A 20,270-nucleotide genomic window follows, 5' to 3' on the forward strand; every position below is an offset into this window, starting at 1 on the left:
CTGGCACATTTAAAAGGACGTTACATTATTTTTAGGGCTGTGAAACGATTAACATTTTTAATCAGGTTAATCACAGGTTTCTGTGGATTAATCATGATCAATGGGCGGCCTCGACTGCACACGTAACAACAATGAAACAGCATTTATTTTGGTAGTGACATCAAAATCTTAAGATGATGTAAAATGTTGAGATGCTGCTATAAATTACATAGGAGTTCAAATTATTTATAAAACTTTTATTTTCTTCTTTTCAACTCGACAGCCGTTTCTCTGGGAAAACCTCCCAAGTGATAAACCCAAACCACAAACATGGTACACACATTTAACAGCACACAGCACCATCTACACCACCACCACCATCATCATCATCTTCATCATCATCAAAAACAACAACAACATGAGAACATGAGGAGGAGGTCATGAAGGACACATCACAGACAGCTCATCAGCCGGGGACTTCAAAATTAGCGGAAGTACAAAAAAAAGAAACGTTTGAAGGAGAAAATGACGAGGGAATATCTTAAATATGAATATGTCTGACAAACACAAAAGTACATCTTCATCTCTGCTCTCCAGTTGCGTGGTGTCCCTTTTCAACTGCATGGTACTTCTGGTGACGCAAGACTTGAAAAACATCTGCTCAGACCGAGGAGGCCATTTGTACAAACACCCTTAAACAGGCAAAGGGAGGGGGGGGGGAGAGCCAGCGAAACGATAATAAAATAGAATTATGATAGAGAAAATACATTCTGTCGACATTGATCCTTTTCTATTTGGCTTGTACATAAGCGAAGCAAAGCGATTCATTCCTGAGGTGCAAGGCTGTTGACACTTTCTCTTTAGCATTGTGTGTGCGTGTGTTTATGTGTGTGTGTGTGTGTTTGTGAGAGAGGAGGGGGAGATCGTCTCAACCTTTTCGAGTCGACAAATGTTTTCTTTTGCGTCGCCAAAAGGGGACGGACGCCGATAAAAAGTAATCTTGGCCGCCGTCGGTGTTCGTCACATGACGTAACACACGAAGCACGAGGTGCAGAGACAACGACGAGCGTCAGCAGGATAACGAGAGGTAGCATCGATGAGCGGGACCAGAGGGCGAGTGTGTGTGTGTGTGTGTGTGTGTGTGTGTGTGTTACAAACAGAGCACATGGTGAGCGCGTGAGGGGGAAAGAGCGTGAACGCACCGCCCCGCCCCTCCCGGGTTTCAGCTGGTGAGCCAATCGGAACAAATACATCGTACACTTCAGCGTCAGTTGCAGCGGGCTCAGAGGGTCACTCGGCCTTTTTAGTGTATATGGATTGAAAAAATAAACCAATGCAGAGCAATGACTCTTATGTCATCAAGAGCAAAAGCTAAACTCTTCATTAAAGTTTCTTTTCTTTGTCAAAGGGCAACGTGACGCTCAAAAATACTAAGAACCCATTTGCAGAGCAGAAAACATGTCAAAGAAAGAAACATTCAACTGTTAAAAGCATCTTCTCTTCTGAATCTTCCGTGGACATTACCTTTCCTTTTCGCTATAATGTAACGTTGCATGTTTCGCTTTACGCCGAGTCTGTTTTACAAACACCTACGAAGAGAAGTCACCGACATGCCGTCACGCCGAACAGAAGAACAAAATAAAAATCACAACCATTATGAACATTTCACATTATAGCTATCAGGAGGAGGGGAAAATAAAGAGAAATGAATGGAATCAAACCATGAGAAATGTCAATGCGGTTGGGAAGTTGGGAAGCGGGGTTTGTTTGGTGTCGTCACAGGTCAAAAGGTCAAGGGTCAGGACTGTTGGCCGCCCCACTGGCTCTCGACGGGCCGCCGCAGGAGCTCCTCCACGTGCCTCGCCACGTCCATGGTGTCGTCCAGGTCGAAGTCTCCGTCCAACATGGAGTCGCTCCTGCCACAGGACACAGAGCGGAGCCAGAGCACACTCAGACAAGCTGGCAGCACCCCCCCCCCCCCCCCCAAAAGACCCAGCGGGAGCAACAAGACACTCTTTATTCTACACAAAATGCACACGCACACCCGGAGCGGCTCATATGTTCAAAGGACTTTGTTGACTCACATCGGGGGGAATATGCCGTAGGTGTGAGCGTGACTGACGGGCGCCGGGGAGGCGCCGTGATCCATATAGGTCGGGTTTCCACACGCTGGGTCTGGATTGGCTGTAGTAAACCTGCACACACACACACACACACGCACATGATTAAAGCCTCGGAGTCTGTGTTCAGCAGTTGCCTAAGCAACTACCCCTCAGCGTGTTTTCCAGGCCTCGCCGCATCATTACGGCCGCTCGCCGTACTGCGGCTGCAGCGCCGCGCAGACGGGCAGCGGGCGCGCCTCGCTAACTAACGAGCCTAACTCCAATGATGAGCGGGGAGCAGGCCCGCTCAGGAACCGTGGCCGTCCTTAATTGGCCTCCTCCAACTGTTACAGCTGACTAATAGCTGATCTGAATGCAGGCTCCGATAGTTCGTGATTAACTCTAAATGTTGGCACGGAGGGGGGGGAGAAGATGGAGCGGGAGGCCGACGGGAAGCTTGATACTTACTCGGGCACCACTTGTTTGATTTGCGGCTTCACGTAGCCGTCCACTGCTTTGGCTTTCGGACAAACGAGCACATAGAGAGAGAGAGAGAGAGAGAGAGAGGGCTCAGTGCGGTCGTCGTGCAGCGATCAATACATTCGTTCACTGCGCTGGCTTTGAAGCGGCGGCGTTCAATTTTGGAAGTAACGGCAGCCTGTGCAAACAGACGGGTGCTTACACAGCGGAGGGGTGTAATATTTGGAGAAAACCTCGTCCTTGGGTCTGTCGGGGTAGAGGAACAGGAGGTGATTGAGATCGCTGATGCGGTCCGCCAGCGAGCGAATAGAGAAGTCTTTGGTTGTGTAGGGCATGAGGTTCCAGACCATCCTCTCACCTGGGGACACACAGCAGCTTCATCGGTGGAGTCACAGGTTTACGGTGTGGTTTTCAACTTAAATGATAACAAGAGTTGTAAGTATTCTATTAAAGATCCGAATCTAACTTAAAGATCCAATTGGCCGCTTTAAATCCGCAATAAATGATTTTTTATTGGCCATTCGATTGCAACATTGACGCGTGCCAGAAGCTGCACCGGTTCACTCCGTTTTCCTCTCTCTCTCTTTTTGTTTAAAGGTCGTCACCGTGAAAAGTTGTTTGTTTGGTTCAATTAAATTCAATTCAGTGTATTTTATATAGCCCAATATCACAAATTAAAAATTTGCCTCAGAGGGCTTTACAATCTGTACACATAGGACATCCCTGACCTTTGACCTCAGAGCGGATCAGGAAAAACTCCCAAGAAATAGAAAAAACCCTTTCAGGGTAAAAAAGGGAAGAAAACCTTCAGGAGAGCAACAGAGGAGGATCCCTCTCCAGGATGGTTATCAAGCTTCAAGAAAGTCTTTCCGAATATGAGGGTTTAGTTTCATCTATTTATCTAATATGAGGGTTTAGTTTCATCTATTTATCCAATATGAGGGTTTAGTTTCATCTATTTATCCAATATGAGGGTTTAGTTTCATCTATTTATCCAATATGAGGGTTTAGTTTCATCTATTTATCTAATATGAGGGTTTAGTTTCATCTATTTATCCAATATGAGGGTTTAGTTTCATCTATTTATCCAATATGAGGGTTTAGTTTCATCTATTTATCTAATATGAGGGTTTAGTTTCATCTATTTATCTAATATGAGGTTTAGTTTCATCTATTTATCCAATATGAGGGTTTAGTTTCATCTATTTATCTAATATGAGGGTTTAGTTTCATCTATTTATCCAATATGAGGGTTTAGTTTCATCTATTTATCCAATATGAGGGTTTAGTTTCATCTATTTATCTAATATGAGGGTTTAGTTTCATCTATTTATCCAATATGAGGGTTTAGTTTCATCTATTTATCTAATATGAGGGTTTAGTTTCATCTATTTATCCAATATGAGGGTTTAGTTTCATCGATTTATCCAATATGAGGGTTTAGTTTCATCTATTTATCTCATATGAGGGTTTAGTTTCATCTATTTATCTAATATGATGGTTTAGTTTCATCTATTTATCTAATATGAGGGTTTAGTTTCATCTATTTATCAATCTCAATAAACGTAAAAAAACAACGGTGAGCTCAGCGCACCGATAGCAACACGAGTTCAGCCGGACTACCGAGACGGAAAGCCAGTCCACGTGAGGCCTGCGTTCGGTCTTGAGGGTCAAAACGCTCAGCAACATTTGACTAAATACCGTCTGAGATGCGACGGAAACTGACGGCGACTCGTCGTACCTGCTTTGTTCGGGTTTTCTGCCACCCAGGCGATGGTAATCCCTCCGATCTCAGAGTCACTGAAGCGCAGAAGGAAAGTTCCGTTGGGTTTGGACATCAGCATGTCCTGAGCCTGCTGCTTGTTCACAAAGCCCAGGATGGCTCTGAGAGAGAGAAAAGAAGAGACAGAAAAAGAGACATTAATATTGTAAAATGCATTCCCACACCTCCTCTCCGAGTTGATGTCCGTTTGTTTTTCCCATTCGGCCGCATGTACAGCCAAAGATTGGAACTGCCAAAAAATAAAAAAGTAAATTGCCTTACCCGTCATTCCAGTGTGGTTTGAGATGCTTTTTTGTGAGTTCCATCACGCCATCAAACCACTGCCAGAAGGTGAAGTTCCTCCCTGGCAAGCTTTCCTGTGAGCAACACATGGGGGGGGGGGGGGGGAGAAAACAATCTATATTTAAAAAAGCACATCTTTTAAAAGGTTACCTCCACATTCCCTCATGTCCATAAATACATAGAACAACATGTCCTCGTCCCGGGCGTGTTTACCGTTGTGTACACGTGGAGCGAGGGAGGAGGAGAGCGAGAGTGTACGTGTGCAGCTCATACACAGGTCTGTAAACTTGATGTCCCTGTAATCGAATGAGGCTGATGGTGTGTGGCGAGTGTGAGTGCATTTTCTGCCATCGCCAGCTGCGTTGAGCCAGAAAATGAGGCCTCCAGCCGTTCACTGTGTGGACAAACAGGCCCATTAGGATGAGGACCTGGCCACCAATGAGACTCTCTCTCTCCACAGAATAGGGCTGCAGGAGCACTGCAAATGGAGCATGACATATTTCTGTGTGCGAATAACCAAAAGTAAATAACTCCATGCAGAGCAAGCATGCCGCGAAGATGGCTCACTGAAACTGGCCCGCGGGCATTTAAAAAAAAATCCAAAAGAGGAGAAAACCATCTCCAATTTGTTAGAAAGCAACACATTCAAGCTGAAACTCCAGCTGAAGATAACAGGGAGCGAGCATGTCCTCTATCTCAGAGTGCAGAGCGCTGACCCGGTTAAATTGTGACCACGTCATGGTCATGTTGCGGTAGTCTTCAGGGTTGTTGCTGGAGCTGCTGAAGGCCTTTTGAGCCAGGAAGACCAGGTTCTCCTCCGACAGGCCTCGGTTACTCTGCACCTCGGCCTTGTACTTCATGTTGATGGCCTCACACAGCTGGGGCCACAGCACCTTGTCTGGCACCAGGAAGGGCACCCGTCCCTGTGGAGGCAGTGGAGGATTTACACCAGCAGCAGAATGCATGGAATGTGCTAATGTGTGCACATGAATTCAAAAAAAGCTGAGTAGTTCAGATTTTATATTGCATCAAATTAAATATTGTAATAAATTGATCTAGATCAATAGAACATGCATTCAAATCGATATGAAAACCAGATAAAATGTACACCCCAGGTCTCTGCAGCATCTCTTTCCAGTTGCTTAAATGTGCTAAATTATTTAGTGTTCAAGGACATGCCGCCTTTATTGAATACGTTTGAATAAGTCGGCTAAACATGTGATAAATAAAAAGGTACACTTGATACACAAGCTACGTTTAGGTGTTTTTTAAGGGTTATTCATCTCTAAATATAATTTTGGAACACAGAAAAAAACCATTTACTCACCGGCTCTGCAAAAGCATTGTCCCACAACACAGTGGCCGTGGCGTTATTGTCTTGGCTGCCGTGAACTATCACCACCACAGGAAGTGATAACGTCTGTTTCAAAGAAAGAGGTTTAAGAGGTCTCAAGCACCACTGCACCACCATCACAGTCTTTCTATTGGGAAATAAAAGTGTTTCAAAAGCCCCGTGAAGCAGACGGATGAGGCGCGCTAGGCTTTAAAGTGTCGGAGCGAATGTTCAAGGTGTTGCGAGGCTTTGGAGGACGTAACAATGGCGGCCATCTTTTCTACTCGTTACCTTCACTTGAAAGACGAGCTCGTTGCCTCCGACGCTAAACTGCGACTCGAACAGAATGGTGAACTTCTCCTCGGTGACGGACTCCGCTCCTCGCCTGTCCGACCGCTTGATCCTCTTCAAAGACTACGAGGGAGAGAGAGGACTCGCGTGAGAACGAGCGGTACGGGCCGACAACGCACACTCACGAGACAATCCCCGAAGCTCTGCTCGGTTTAAATGTTATTTCAATAAACTCAATTTCTTCTAGAATTCCCAAAACTAATGGAGCTACACTAATGATAATAAAAAATAGCTATTTCACCCAAATGTAATGTTAATTCAAGAGTTGTCCAGCTAACATCGAGCCACTTTCGCGATAAACTCGTCTAATGAACGTACGGACACATCTGGCTTCAGGCGGAGCTGCACTCTACTAATTTATTATTTTTTAGATTAGATTAGATTAGATATTCCTTTATTAGTCCCACAGTGGCGACATTTCAGGATCACAGCAGCAGGTGCACATTAGAGAATTAACAGAAAATAAAAAACAATTACAATACTAAATGCTAAACGACAAAATATACAGAGGAAACTAAATATATACACAAGGCAGTGACCAAAGTGAATTTCCAGCAGGCTGAAGTGCAGAGTGTGCCAAGATATTCAACTCAGTGGAGTTTCCTTCAGGAACACTCACCATGTTCCTGAAGTGGGCGCTGAGAGTGCCCGTCGTCTGGTGGAACTCCATCACGCAGTTATTGTTGAGAATCTCTCCGCTGCTATCACTAAAGGAGAGAGACAATCACGGGTCGGTGTGCTGAGAATTACAGTCTTCCCAGAACAGTTTAAAACCAAATGCTGGACGACAGCCGCCGAGTGAAACACATGTCAGGTGCGGGAATGATGAATGATGTCCGTGCTCGTGTATAATTGGATGGCTTAACTACCTCCATCTTTTCTACATGGAAAAAAAAGCCCCGAGCGGAACGGGCTGCAGACCGGGTGCCATACCAACGGGCTCGGAGGAGCAGCGGCGGATGACGGCTGAGCGGTTGAATTGCTGATCCGTGTAACCGCTGGCTGATCTACGGTCTTGGACGGTTCCTGTTTGTCAGGAGGAATGTCGAACAAGCTAAATGTGGATTCTGCGCCATAGATTCCACTGTGGCATTGTTCAAGTGCCAGCCACGTCTCCGTGGTGAGGTACGCACACACATGAGGCCGGAGGTCATGTAGAAAACTAGGAATCCTTATTGCAGTGGCCATTTGTTGACCCATTTCAGACAGCCGGCCCTTTACTCTTTCCGTGAACTCCTAAAACAGTAATTTTTATTTAAACAACAATCATAATGTATTAAACTAAACTAAAACCATCATAAGAAAAAAACTTTAACAAATCAAAATATAACTTAAATAGGCAATGATTAATAATAATAATAATAATAATCATTTATTTTATATAGCGCTTCTCAAGGCACCCAAAGTCACTTTACAGAGTGCAGAGTCCAGTAGTCACACACACACAGTCATCCGGGTGGTGGTAAGCTACATCAGTAGCCACAGCTGCCCTGGGGCAGACTGACGGAAGCGTGGCAGCCAATCAGCGCCTACGGCCCCTCCGACCACCACCAACATTCATTCACATCCATACGAACCGGGGTGAGGCTGCGGTGCATGTCTTTATGATGGTGGGGAAACCGAGTACCGGAGTAAACCCACGCAGGCACGAGGAGAACATGCAAACTCCACACAGAAAGGACCTGGAACGATCGGGACGACCGGGATTCGAACCCAGGGCCTTCTTGCTGTGAGGCGACAGTGCTAACCAATGAGCCACCGTGTATTACTTTCCAATAAAACTAAATACAAATGTCAAAATAAATAGCTCCAACACTTATCTTATTGGTCCCGCTAAATGAAGCCGGAAGACTAACGCACGTATGTGTTGTTGCTTCAGTGTGAGAGCACCCATTTAAAAATGAACATATAATATATATATATATAATTACTATTAAAAAAATACATATATATATATATATATGTATTTTATATAATTACTATTAAAAAAAATACATATATATATATCTCTATATATGTATTTTTTTAATAGTAATTAGAAATATAGCTTTAATTGTTTTAGTTACAGAGTGTAGGGTTTAGGTGGATTTGCTAAGATTCGCTGTGTTTCTTTAAAGTGAGCCTGTCATATTCACATACCTGTTCGGTCAGTCCTGCATGTTGCACCACAATGTTTCTACAGTAGCCCAGAATGGACAAACCAAACAATGCCTCTAGAGAGCCTTTTGCATTTTTTGTTTTATTTAAAGCCCACCGCAGTTCTCGAACATGCTTGGAAAGAGAGAGTTTAATGCGACCTAATAAAGCTACTAAATCTTACACAGTGCTACTTCAAATCTGAACCTCCAGAAAAAAAGATGAGTTTTTTTCTGGTTTTAAATCTGCAGCGATATGATCGGGGCACTGGACTTACTTCCTCGTGCTCTCGTTCTTCAGCAGGGCCTTGGCTTGCTGCTCACTAATGATGGTGGCTTTCACCTGCGGAGGGTTCATGTGCACGTTCAACTTCCCACCCACGAGGAGGCGCACCGTGGCGGCGAACTTGGTTTGGGTTTTTAACACCTGTGGCGGCTGTTTCTCGATGATGAAGGTGCTGTGGAAACAAAAAGGGAGTTAGACTCGATGGATGGCAGAACAGATCCCCGTTGATCAGGCGGCTCCGTGCAATGCGTCCCCCTTTTGGCTCTGCTGAACATGATCTACTCCCCTATTCCCCTAAATGTAGCCACACATATGCCAAAAGGCTGCAAACTTGACACAGAAAGTAAACAATGCATGTTTTAAATATACATATAACCATGCAAATGTTTGTTGTAAAATTTAAGAACACATATGATGAGTTTGGTACTAAAGTGATGAATGAAAAATTGGTTTTCCCAGATCACTTGCCATAGTGCACTAATGGAAGGAAATGGAAGAAAATGGAAGTAAGGTGTGATTTTCTGTCTAGCTGACTTGTGATTTCCACATTTAACACAGAAACCGAGAGCAAGAAGTGAGACCGCAGCAGACCCAGCATGATCATTGCGCCTCCAGGTCCAGGGGCAGCTTGGAAACAAACACACACTGTTGTTATGAGCCTTCAAGCCCCGCCGGTCGGGAGCTGGTGAGTGGTGATGTGAAAACAACACTCGCCTATTCTCAGCCTGAAACCTCCAGGGGCTTCAGGGGAATATAGAGAGGATGTTGTTGAGCAAACATAACCTGTGTTTGTACTGTGCGTGAAAAACAGTACTTGGTTTTGTGGGCGCAGGCATGTCTGTGGCCAATCAGGAATCAGATATGGCCTTTCAATGTGCTATGGGTCTCTGCTGGGAAAAGCGACAAGAAAAGTGAGAGTTGATCCTGTCAAAGCCTTCAGATGACTTCCTGTTCAGAGATGCTGGCGGGCTAAAAGACCCTGGCAGATGTGGCTTTGGGTCCATAGAGTATGAACTGCAGTCGGTTGCCTTCCATCTCTTGGAAACTGCATTTTATTGTCTCTGCAGAACTATGTAGATCCCTTTAACTTCCATCCTTTGCCTTTGGACACATCTGCAACTTCGCGGTAGAAATTATGACTGAAAACCGATTTTGTCAGATTAGGTTCACTAACTGATTCTCAAAACTCTTCTTCTCTCTGTGGAACTCTGAGTTTTAAAGATCTGTTGGTTAAATCAACCAATCAATTTGTCGCATTGGCGTTGGTCGACTCAGAAGTGCTGTTCCCATGGCAATCGCACGACTCGCATCTTAAAGGGATAGTTCAGGTGATGAAGTGGGGGGTGTTTGAGGTACTACAGTAGATGGCGGTTGGCACGGCCCCCAGGAGGTGAAACAGGAGGTGATAGATACTCCGACTATGGAGAAGTATCTATCACAACCCCACTTCAAAACACCCCAACTATCCCCTTCAGCTCTGAAACTTTAACTCTACCTTTAAAAACTATAGATCTAAAGGGAAATATCCTCACTTACTGCAATAAGACAATGCAAACAAACATTCCCAACCACAGAATGCCACCGGAACAAAGCTTTCTTTAACACCATCGGATCAGTAGGGTCATGAATCTGTTTTTCTCTCTGGCAAACATCACTCTGCTTTGTAAACACACTCTTTGCACACACACTCTTGTGTAAGCAGCTATGAACAATATACTAAGGCTACTTACATGATGTATTAACAATATATTCTAACTTTCACTACCGTCAGTAACACTGGACAGATGGCCGAGTAAAGGAAGGCCGGTGCATGGTAACACACACACAGTGCATGGTAACACACGCACAGTGCATGGTAACACACACAGTGCATGGTAACACATACACAGTGCATGGTAACACACACACAGTGCATGGTAACACACACACAGTGCATGGTAACACACGCACAGTGCATGGTAACACACGCACAGTGCATGGTAACACACACACAGTGCATGGTAACACACGCACAGTGCATGGTAACACACGCACAGTGCATGGTAACACACACACAGTGCATGGTAACACACACACAGTGCATGGTAACACATACACAGTGCATGGTAACACATGCACAGTGCATGGTAACACACGCACAGTGCATGGTAACACACACACAGTGCATGGTAACACATACACAGTGCATGGTAACACACAAACAGTGCATGGTAACACACACACAGTGCATGGTAACACACACACAGTGCATGGTAACACACGCACAGTGCATGGTAACACATACACAGTGCATGGTAACACATACACAGTGCATGGTAACACACGCAGTGCATGGTAACACACACACAGTGCATGGTAACACATACACAGTGCATGGTAACACACAGTGCATGGTAACACACACACACAGTGCATGGTAACACACAGTGCATGGTAACACACACACAGTGCATGGTAACACATACACAGTGCATGGTAACACACAGTGCATGGTAACACACACACAGTGCATGGTAACACACACACAGTGCATGGTAACACATACACAGTGCATGGTAACACACACACACAGTGCATGGTAACACACACACAGTGCATGGTAACACACACACGCAGTGCATGGTAACACACACACAGTGCATGGTAACACACACACAGTGCATGGTAACACACAGTGCATGGTAACACACACACAGTGCATGGTAACACATACACAGTGCATGGTAACACACATACACAGTGCATGGTAACACACACACAGTGCATGGTAATTGGAGTAAAAGACAGTATCTCTCACTCTGCCGATGCCGCCGCCGCCCTCCCCCCCACACACACACACACACACACACACACACACACACCACCCCACCCCACCCCACACCCCGCCCCCCCCCGGGGCTGCTGTACTTGTATTGACGCTCTACTGACTGACATTCATCTCCTTGGAATGAGTTTTAAAGTTCCGAAGAGCCTAAACGACACACACACACCTGGTCACCAACGCTGAGATGATATCTGTGATAGTGCTGCTGAGATCGTTGAGGAGCTCTTCAATGGGTCCCGGGATGGGCAGCTGTTGTCTGAGGTGCTCCGCCCTCCGAATCTGCTGCCTGTTTTGCCAGATAGTTTCTGCGAGCTTCTCACACCTGACACACACACACACACACACACGTAAACACACACGTAAAAATGGATGCCTGTACCGCAGATGATTTGGACATTAGAAATTCAAACTTTAAAGGATTTTTTTTTTAAACTATGAAAGCCTTGACAGGATTCTCCAAAAACAGCAAAGAAAACACAGCCAGTCTGAAAAAAGGGATTAACATTCTCAAACATAGATGTGTCAGACTAGTTGTCCGATGTTATTAAGAGACAATGCATTTTGGAAGTAAACCCAGCGGTAGTCAACTGAAAGCTTGCAGACCGGTGACCCTTTGCCCTGAGAGGAAGCCTAGTGGCTGTGTTCCTGGTGGGAGGAGGAGGAGGAGGGCTCACCAGGACTGCAGGATGTCCAGGCCTCCCTCCGGCGGGCCCCCGTTGCCTGCCAGCTGCTGCCGTCTCTTCCACTGGATCAGCTCGTCATCCAGAATGATGGTCTGCTGCTTCCTCAACACCTGCAGGGTCTTCTGGTGCTTCTCTGCCAAGTCCTGGGCAGATAAACAGGAGAGAGGAGGCTTGACCTGCTGTACTATGGCACAGCGAGAGAGAGGGAGGGAGAGAGAGAGAGAGAGAGAGAGAGAGAGAGAGAGAGAGAGCACGTTCACGTCTTACCAGTCTGTATTTCTGTAGTGTGTTGGCCTCTCTGGTCAGCCATGCCTCCACAGTGGCTCTCTTGCTGAGGAGGGCGGGCTCCCGGAGCTGTCGGTCAGCAGGGGGCAGCGCAGACAGGCTGGTCAGCTGAGCTGTGGAGGAAGAGGAGGGGGAGGGTTGTTGCCATCCAAAGGGAGGGGGGGGACAAGAGAGAGGAGGTGAACATCTTTCACCTGTCCATGCATGTAGGCCATAGAGGGGGTAATGATTTACTCAGGAGGACCTCCGACTCGGTGCTGTTTTGTGAATGATGCAACAGAAATGCAAAGGTTTCCTCTCCTGGAAGCTCCAGGCTCCGGCTTTGAAGTGCATGTGTGGATTGATCGTCATTAGACGAGTTCACAACCCGATATTTTTAAAGCTAAGGTATGCACTTAATTCAAACCATTCTTTAAAAATAAACTAAAAACGGCACTGCGACATCACAATCGGAGATCACGAGACCACTTACAGTCCAAAACGTTCAACGCTTTATATTTAGAGTGAAAGAAAAAGAGCTTGAACCGGCAACGAGGAGAAGCAGGCGGGTCTCACCCTGGATGCGGAGGCTCTCCTGGTACTGGATGATGAAGTACTCCTGGTTGTGCTGGAGCTTGCGCAGATCATTCTCCGTGTCCTGGGTCAGCAGGCGGAGCTCCTCGAAAGCTTGGTTGATCTGTTGGTATTTCTGAGACATGCTGTCCATCATCCCGCCCACCGGAGAGCCCGACTGTCAAATACAAAGTGTGAGTGAGAGACGGCGGGAAAATGATATGGCTCCTCCCCCATTTGGTGAATTTATCAAACAAAACACGCAGAGTAGTAGACAAACTAGATCTGTGGAGAGAGGTGAGTGTATCATCCCATTTAGGAAGAGTTCCTGTAGCCAATCTGTATTCTCAGTGGAAGCAGGACACCTCTGGAATGCCTCTTCATATACTAGCGGAACATATCACTCTTTAAACACAAAGAACTGGCTTATTTGCAATCAGATGTGTGAGCATGAATCGTGACTCCCTCCTCAGTGATTGGGTGTATGTTTGTTGCTTTTTATGATTTATTTTTTATTTTGTAATGATTTTATGATGAGGCCTATATTTGATCATAACCTGTATGTTTATTTGCTTTTTATGAGTTTTTTTTTAATGTCATATTTTATTTTGTAATGATTTTATGATGAGGCCTTTATTTGATCGTAACCTGTATGTTTATTTGCTTTTTTGATGTTTTTGTGATAACCATTTTCTCCATTTGTGAAGGCTTATAATATCTGGCCACAGGGACTACGGTTGAAATGTAGCCTTATAGCTAAGACTGATACATTTACCTTTTACATTTTATTTTCCTGGGTTGATTGATGTGTACGGTCCCTGTTCAAATAAATAAATGAAATGAAATAGGCGGGTGTGTAAACGGTAATCGGTACGGTGTCATGGCCTGTGTATTGTCTGTCAGTGGTTTGTTTATGATAGCCGTGAGGGGGGGGGGGGGGGGGGGTGAGCGCTGGCCACTGGTGAGACGTGGGCTACGTGTGGGGGATGGTGCCTAAAGGTTCAGACCAAAAGACGGTGAGATTCAATCAGTCCAAATATGCATCCCACTGATAGAAAAGGCGTGTTGTGACTGGAAATCAATTCGCTGCAGGAGTTGCTGAGTCAAACGTTTTACGCACGACTGGCTTTTGGGTTTTATAACTCTTTATCGCGCTTTTTATATAAACCGGGAAAATATTTCCAATTTTGAATCCCCTCCGTGTTGCAGAGGAGAAACAAGACAAAGTGTTCTTTTACAAGTCTACTTCACAGCACGACTGAGCAGGTATTTAATAATAATGCGAAGGAATCTGAAGACCTTGGGAGGCGCGTGTGTGTGTATGTTTGTGTGTGTGTGTGTGGGGTGATATAAATGTAGGGAACAAGAGAGTGGTTACACAATTACCCAGCCTCTGAATCTGTCACCATTAAGTGGTCGAGCTTGTTTGTGCACAGGATATGTGATGAATAATGCACGAACACGCCACAGGTGTTTGTCACAGCAGGTTTACATGGCAGCCCCCCCCCCCCCGACTCACATTGGTGGCCTCCCGGACGAGCCTCTGCTCCGTGTAGAGGATGTGTTTGATGCACCGCACCAGCTCCAGCGGACAGCGGTCATACGTGCTCTGGGAGACGAGGAGCACATGTGCCGTGTTAAGGCCCATTAGCCCCTGACGAGCGGAGCGGCCGCCTCACACCGGACTCGCCAATTTAGGAGCAGCTCGCTAAGTTCTGGAGCCGAAGGCGGCAGACACACTCAAACCCATTAGGGGGGGCCTAACGAGACCCAACTCCAAAAGCACGGAGCACTTCATATACGACTCATTACACACGCTGTCACGCGCCCCCCCCCCCCCCCCCTGTTCTGATGAATTGTATAACAATAAGTGCAGTTTCCCTTTCTGACACTGTTGTGAGTCAGTTTGCGATATTCTTGTCGTTTTCTGCTTCAAGTCGGGGGATCGACGTTGCATTCAAAGTCCACGAGGACACAGACCGCACCGAGATAAATTATTATTATTCCCAGACAGGACACATTTCATATATTACACTTTCGTACACGTACGCTCACAATCAAGAGGGAAAACAGAGAAGTAGGAATTCGGGATTGCAGTTTGATGTTGCACAGCCAGCCCCCTTTACCCTGTTTCTCTACTGAAGGGGGGGGGGGGACAAACAGAGCGACGGGTCATAAATAGCAGCGCTGGCTGGCTACCGAGGCCCTCACTTGGGTTGTCCTCTTGTTTTCCTCATGGTAGATACAACCTGAACATATTCATATGATCCACTGTGTGCAAGGACACAAGCTAACAGTTACACATCCTAACCCCTCGCTGAGCATCTCTTCTCCCCTTAAATGTGAGAGTCTCAAGGTGCGTTCACACCAAAAGCGAAACTATTTTTTCGCGCGACCGAATCCCATGAAAAGTCAACGTACAGACGCGCGTGGCTGCGATAGACGCGATATTTGAAATTTGAAATATTTCAATTTTGAGGCGGTAATCTCGCAACTCGGGCCAATCAGCTCTCGAGTTGCTCCGCGCATTATCGCTGTCCCGCCGCTGTTGAATCAGAACAAGGAGGATAATAATGGTGTGAACACAATAACAGCGTTTAGATGTTCCGCTCTCGTAGCTGGAAGCGGAAGTCTTTCAGACGTAACAGTGATGGTGCGTCCACAACAAATATAAAGCAGAACTAGTGGTTAGTTATTCTGTGGTGGATGAAGGAAATGATAACGGTCTTTACGGAGACGAGACACAGAGATAAGCCCCGCCCCTCGCGGAGCGTCTCGATGCTTATGGCGAGAACACGGTGAATGGTCGAGCGAGTAAACTCACGCTTCGCTTTTGGTGTGAACGCACCTTTAGTATAATATCATTTGAATATTGTTTTAGGCCGAATTGATTTGACAGCTTCATGCTGAGTTGTTTGATCCCCAGGCTTTTGACTCCAGGTCTCCTTTATTGAAAAATCTGACAAATAATTGAAAGCCACAGTTGATACACACACACACTTGTTTTGGTATTTGTGTGTTCTCAAACTTTGGCTCCGCCCAGCACCGACCCCCCCAAGCCCCTCTATCAGACAGGAAATTAAACGGTATGCTCCCGGGTGTGCGGAGCTCTGCTTGTGATTGCTGAGACATATTTCCAAAAGACTCACCTTGAGCTGGCTGGCGTAGTGTCCCAGTTTGATTTTCAGCAGAAAGCCGTCCTCTCCCACCTGGTGCGCGGCCTTGTTCTGCAGCTCCTGGATCAGATTGTCCAGCAGCCGCTTGGCCTTGAACTCCTCCTGTGGGTTCTCTAGGTCTATGGCATCCCTAACAACACACACACACACACACACAGGCACACGCAAAACACACAAAAGATAAATGGATCTGTGCATAAACAAACACGCATGACTCATATATGAACTGTGCGATGCTGTAAATAGCAAACAGAGCGTCCTGATGTTCTTTCATGGACGTTCAGCGCGGACATGTGTGCAGGCGTTGGCGTGCGCTGCTCACCAGAGCTGGCCTTCGATCCACTGGGACAGGTAGTGCCGCACCTCGATGGGGAAGTGCTGCCCGTACAGGGACTGCATCTGGTGCAGAGCATCTCCCAGCAGCTGCTGGGCCTGGATCCACACGGCCATCGTCAACGCCCTGAGGGAGAGAAAAGGCACGGTGATGTGATATGATGACGTGCATGGGGAAGCAGTAAGAGGGATACTTGGTATCTAAAGAGTTTGGAGGGTTTGTCTTTTTTTAAATCCTTTTCAAAAGAGAAACAATTAAGCAAAAGGTAGTTTAACTGTGTGCATTTCTACCTGTGAGGCGAGACTTCTGACTACTTGGATCCTGGCGAACTATCTTCTTTAAATTAGTTTTATCTGCTAAGGCACTGTTGTATTTGCTGTTTGAAGCTGCTAGATAGTTAGTCTGTACTGTTTTAGGATAGCTGGATTAAAACACAGATTAGCACTTCAGTGGCACATACTTATGGTACTTCTGTAGTTCGACTTTCTTGAAGAGATGTAACTTTCTGTATTCTTGTTGTTCTGAGTTTGTACTCTTGGTTGATGCACTTATTGTAAGTCGCTTTGGATAAAAGCATCTGCTAAATGACATGTAATGTCACTGACTACGCTGGTTTCATTCAGGATATCAGGTCGCTGTTATCCAAGTTTAGGGTAACGTTAGCCCAGTTTAGGGTACCTGTTCTCCGAGTTCTATGAGATTGGGGTAGGTTTAGACTTCATCAGTCGAAGCAAACATTGCGCTACTTTACACACACTTTACAAACATGGGGATTGTTCATTGTTCTGACAAGTCATTATTAAAAAAAACACAATAATTTGAAACATTTTCAATCGGACCGAAAGCCAATGCGTCCGACATCCCGTTACCCCCCTAAAAAACAGCCACTGCTCCCCAAAGCTCACTCTCTCTATGCCCCACACAGAAGCACATGGCTAGTTATTAGGCAAAATGACATCATCAGATTTTGTTCTGCCACTGATTAGCTTACTCTGATACTCCTGCCCAAACCCAACCGACATCAGCCCTCCTGCCTAAACCCAACCTACAGAGGCAACGAGTACCAGCCAATCATAGGCAGAGTCGGGCATTGCCATAGTGGAAACATATATATATTGTGGCTGATGTCTGATGATATATATATATATATATATATAATATAAATATAAATATATATATATATATGTGTGACTGATGTCTGATGACATATATTGTGATTTATGATACATATATATTATGACTGATGATATCATTCTGCAGAATAATTACTCAGGTGCATCTGTTGAGTTTAGTTCATTTGGGACGTGTTTCTGGGGTCTGTTTGAGACGGGAAGTGTGATCTTTTAACCCTTGTGTTGCCTTCGGGTCATTTTGATCCGATTCAATATTTAACCCTCCTGTCGCCTTCGGGTCAATTTGACCCGATTCAATGTTTAATGTCGGTGTTCTTTCGGGAGTCAACAAACAAACATAAAGTACCTCACACTTAAACTTGGAAAACAATATTAATTCTAATAATTTTCTGGAGATTTTAATAGCTGGGGTCATATTGACCTCAAGGGTAAAATATGTTAGTAAATATAAAGGTAACAGGAGGGTTAAACATTTAATCGGGTCATATTGACCCAAAGGCGACAGGAGGGTGAAACATTGAATCGGGTCAAATTGACCCGAAGGCAACACAAGGGTTAAAGCCGTTTCAGAATAATTGGTTAACTACGGCATGGCACCACAAACACATCGGTCCGTGCACGCCACACCCTTTTCTCTTGTCAGCATGTTGAAAGTGAACATACAGTTTGAAAATATAGAGGAACAATGCTAAGTTACAAAGAAATACGTCTGATGTCGCATTTTAAAACGAGTCAGCTGGAAACCATAATAAGTGTTCAGCTGAATCACCGGGCTACAGCTGATAGAATTTGGCAGCAACGTCAAAATCAGCGCTTGCCAGCCAGAAAGACAAGTTGGAGTTTTCAAAGACCCATTGTCTGAAAAAATATAAAGTAGGCCTACAAGTGGTTTGCCATCTTTATCATTACGAACCGAAGAGCAAGAACGGAAAGCTTGACAATGGAGCGGCAATTAGCTAACGGGCAAATTGTCTGAGGCTTGTAGAAATGTCACGCAAAAAAAAAAGCACCTTTAAGAGAATTGACTAACTCCGCAATGAACCGAACCGAACTCCCCGAGCTCACGGGGCTCTGGGGAAACAAACCGACAGCACACATGTGTTTCTGGTTTCCCCCTCAGGCTCCAGACCGACGTGGCAGAGCCGGTCGTGTGTCTTTCCTGTGTTCCGAGTTATGTTTGGGGCTGAAACACTCCGGTGTGGAGCCAACAGCGCCACTGTGCCCGTGTCTCGATCTAGAGGTCTTTGAGTTGGATCACTGCTGCTTGTTTCCAGTCAACACACCCACTCACCCTTCTCAAAAGCGGCACAGTCACTGTCAGTAAAAGACTGAGTCATACGAGTATGCGGGAAGTTTGTGGTGCATGTATGTATTTGTAAGTTCTTGTGGCGTCGGTGCTTCTGCTCGACAGTGTGTCCATCTTTAGTGGACATTGAACTGAATTCACCACATATTATCTCCGTAATGCTGTTGCTAAACTCAGAGAACATTTCCTTCACTGTTGAAACTCGTCCGTAATTGAAGTTCACGGTAATTTTGCACGTCGCATGAAAAAACATAACAACTTCCGAGAAGACAGAAAGAGAAGAGAGGCTGCTTAACCCTCCTGTTGCCTTCGGGTCAATTTGACCCAATTCAATATTTAACCCTCCTGTCGCCTTCGAGGTCAATTTGACCCGATTCAATGTTTAATGTCGGTGTTCTTTCGGTAGTCAACAAACAAACATAAAGTACCTCACACTTAAACTTGGAAAACAATATTAATTCTAATAATTTTCTGGAGATTTTAATAGCTGGGGTCATATTGACCCCAAGGGTAAAATATGTCAGTAAATATAAAGGTAACAGGAGGGTTAAACATTGAATTGGGTCAAATTGACCCGAAGGCGGCAGGAGGGTTAAGAGTGCAAGAGGGTCTCATGACGTGCACAAGTGACCTTCAGTCATTCATCTGATGAGGCCATGACTGGGTAACAAATCAATTTGGATGAAAAACTCAAAGAACCTCGTCACAATCGTCTCATCTGACCACATCGTGCTGGCGTGCGTGTCGAAGGCCGTCCCAGCGTCCTGAGCGCAGGTTCAATATCAGGGGTCGAGGTGAGCGGAGCTCGGGAAGATAATTCCACTCCTTACGGCTTTTGAGCCTGCGGACAATAATCCTGTAAGCCTATGACAACGCTCCTGCTATCATATCGCTTGGAACGTGTCCTGACCTTTGACCTTCCAGCTTGTCCTTATCCACCGGAGACGACGTCAGGCTACGCAGACCTCGGAAAAAGGAGGCGCATTCGTGCCGCTGCTCTGGAAGAGCACAGCTGCTCGAGTGGCCGTGTGGGCGGCTCACCTCTCAGAGCTTCGATCCACAACTGTGAGCTGACATCACAACCGCCACGCTTGGCGGAAGATTTCAAAGGAAAATGTCCAGAGAACATGTTCCTGTCTTTATCAAATAAAACAAACAACTTGTATAAGTGGTAGGGGACAGGGAGCGGGTGGAGGTGTTATTACATCTTGATTATGTGCATATGTTACCAACAACAATAGCGACT

At 45.6% G+C, this 20,270-nt stretch overlaps 1 protein-coding gene across 3 annotated transcripts in view; it reads right to left on the minus strand.

The window, feature by feature from the left end:
- Positions 1-221: 221 nt before the first annotated feature.
- The window catches only part of stat5a (signal transducer and activator of transcription 5a), a 67,031-nt gene continuing 46,982 nt past the window's right edge, over positions 222-20,270 (minus strand). For 2 of the 3 annotated variants that reach the window (XM_056406481.1, XM_056406483.1), the window contains 18 exons: positions 16,574-16,711; positions 16,225-16,381; positions 14,595-14,684; positions 13,079-13,253; positions 12,506-12,636; positions 12,230-12,381; positions 11,722-11,877; positions 8,724-8,903; positions 6,930-7,017; positions 6,251-6,373; positions 5,954-6,046; positions 5,343-5,549; positions 4,606-4,700; positions 4,303-4,445; positions 2,764-2,919; positions 2,550-2,601; positions 2,064-2,174; positions 222-1,895 (listed from right to left, as the gene is read on the minus strand). In XM_056406481.1, the coding sequence (XP_056262456.1) occupies positions 1,778-1,895; positions 2,064-2,174; positions 2,550-2,601; positions 2,764-2,919; positions 4,303-4,445; positions 4,606-4,700; positions 5,343-5,549; positions 5,954-6,046; positions 6,251-6,373; positions 6,930-7,017; positions 8,724-8,903; positions 11,722-11,877; positions 12,230-12,381; positions 12,506-12,636; positions 13,079-13,253; positions 14,595-14,684; positions 16,225-16,381; positions 16,574-16,711 (2,365 nt within the window). In that variant the 3' untranslated portion in view covers positions 222-1,777. Of the gene's footprint in view, positions 1,896-2,063; positions 2,175-2,549; positions 2,602-2,763; positions 2,920-4,302; positions 4,446-4,605; positions 4,701-5,342; positions 5,550-5,953; positions 6,047-6,250; positions 6,374-6,929; positions 7,018-8,723; positions 8,904-11,721; positions 11,878-12,229; positions 12,382-12,505; positions 12,637-13,078; positions 13,254-14,594; positions 14,685-16,224; positions 16,382-16,573; positions 16,712-19,723; positions 19,741-20,270 lie in introns of those variants that run through there. The other variant, XM_056406482.1, reaches the window with a different exon arrangement.

This window comes from Pseudoliparis swirei, chromosome 23 (genome assembly GCF_029220125.1).
Source record: "Pseudoliparis swirei isolate HS2019 ecotype Mariana Trench chromosome 23, NWPU_hadal_v1, whole genome shotgun sequence".
Classification (NCBI taxonomy): domain Eukaryota; kingdom Metazoa; phylum Chordata; class Actinopteri; order Perciformes; family Liparidae; genus Pseudoliparis; species Pseudoliparis swirei.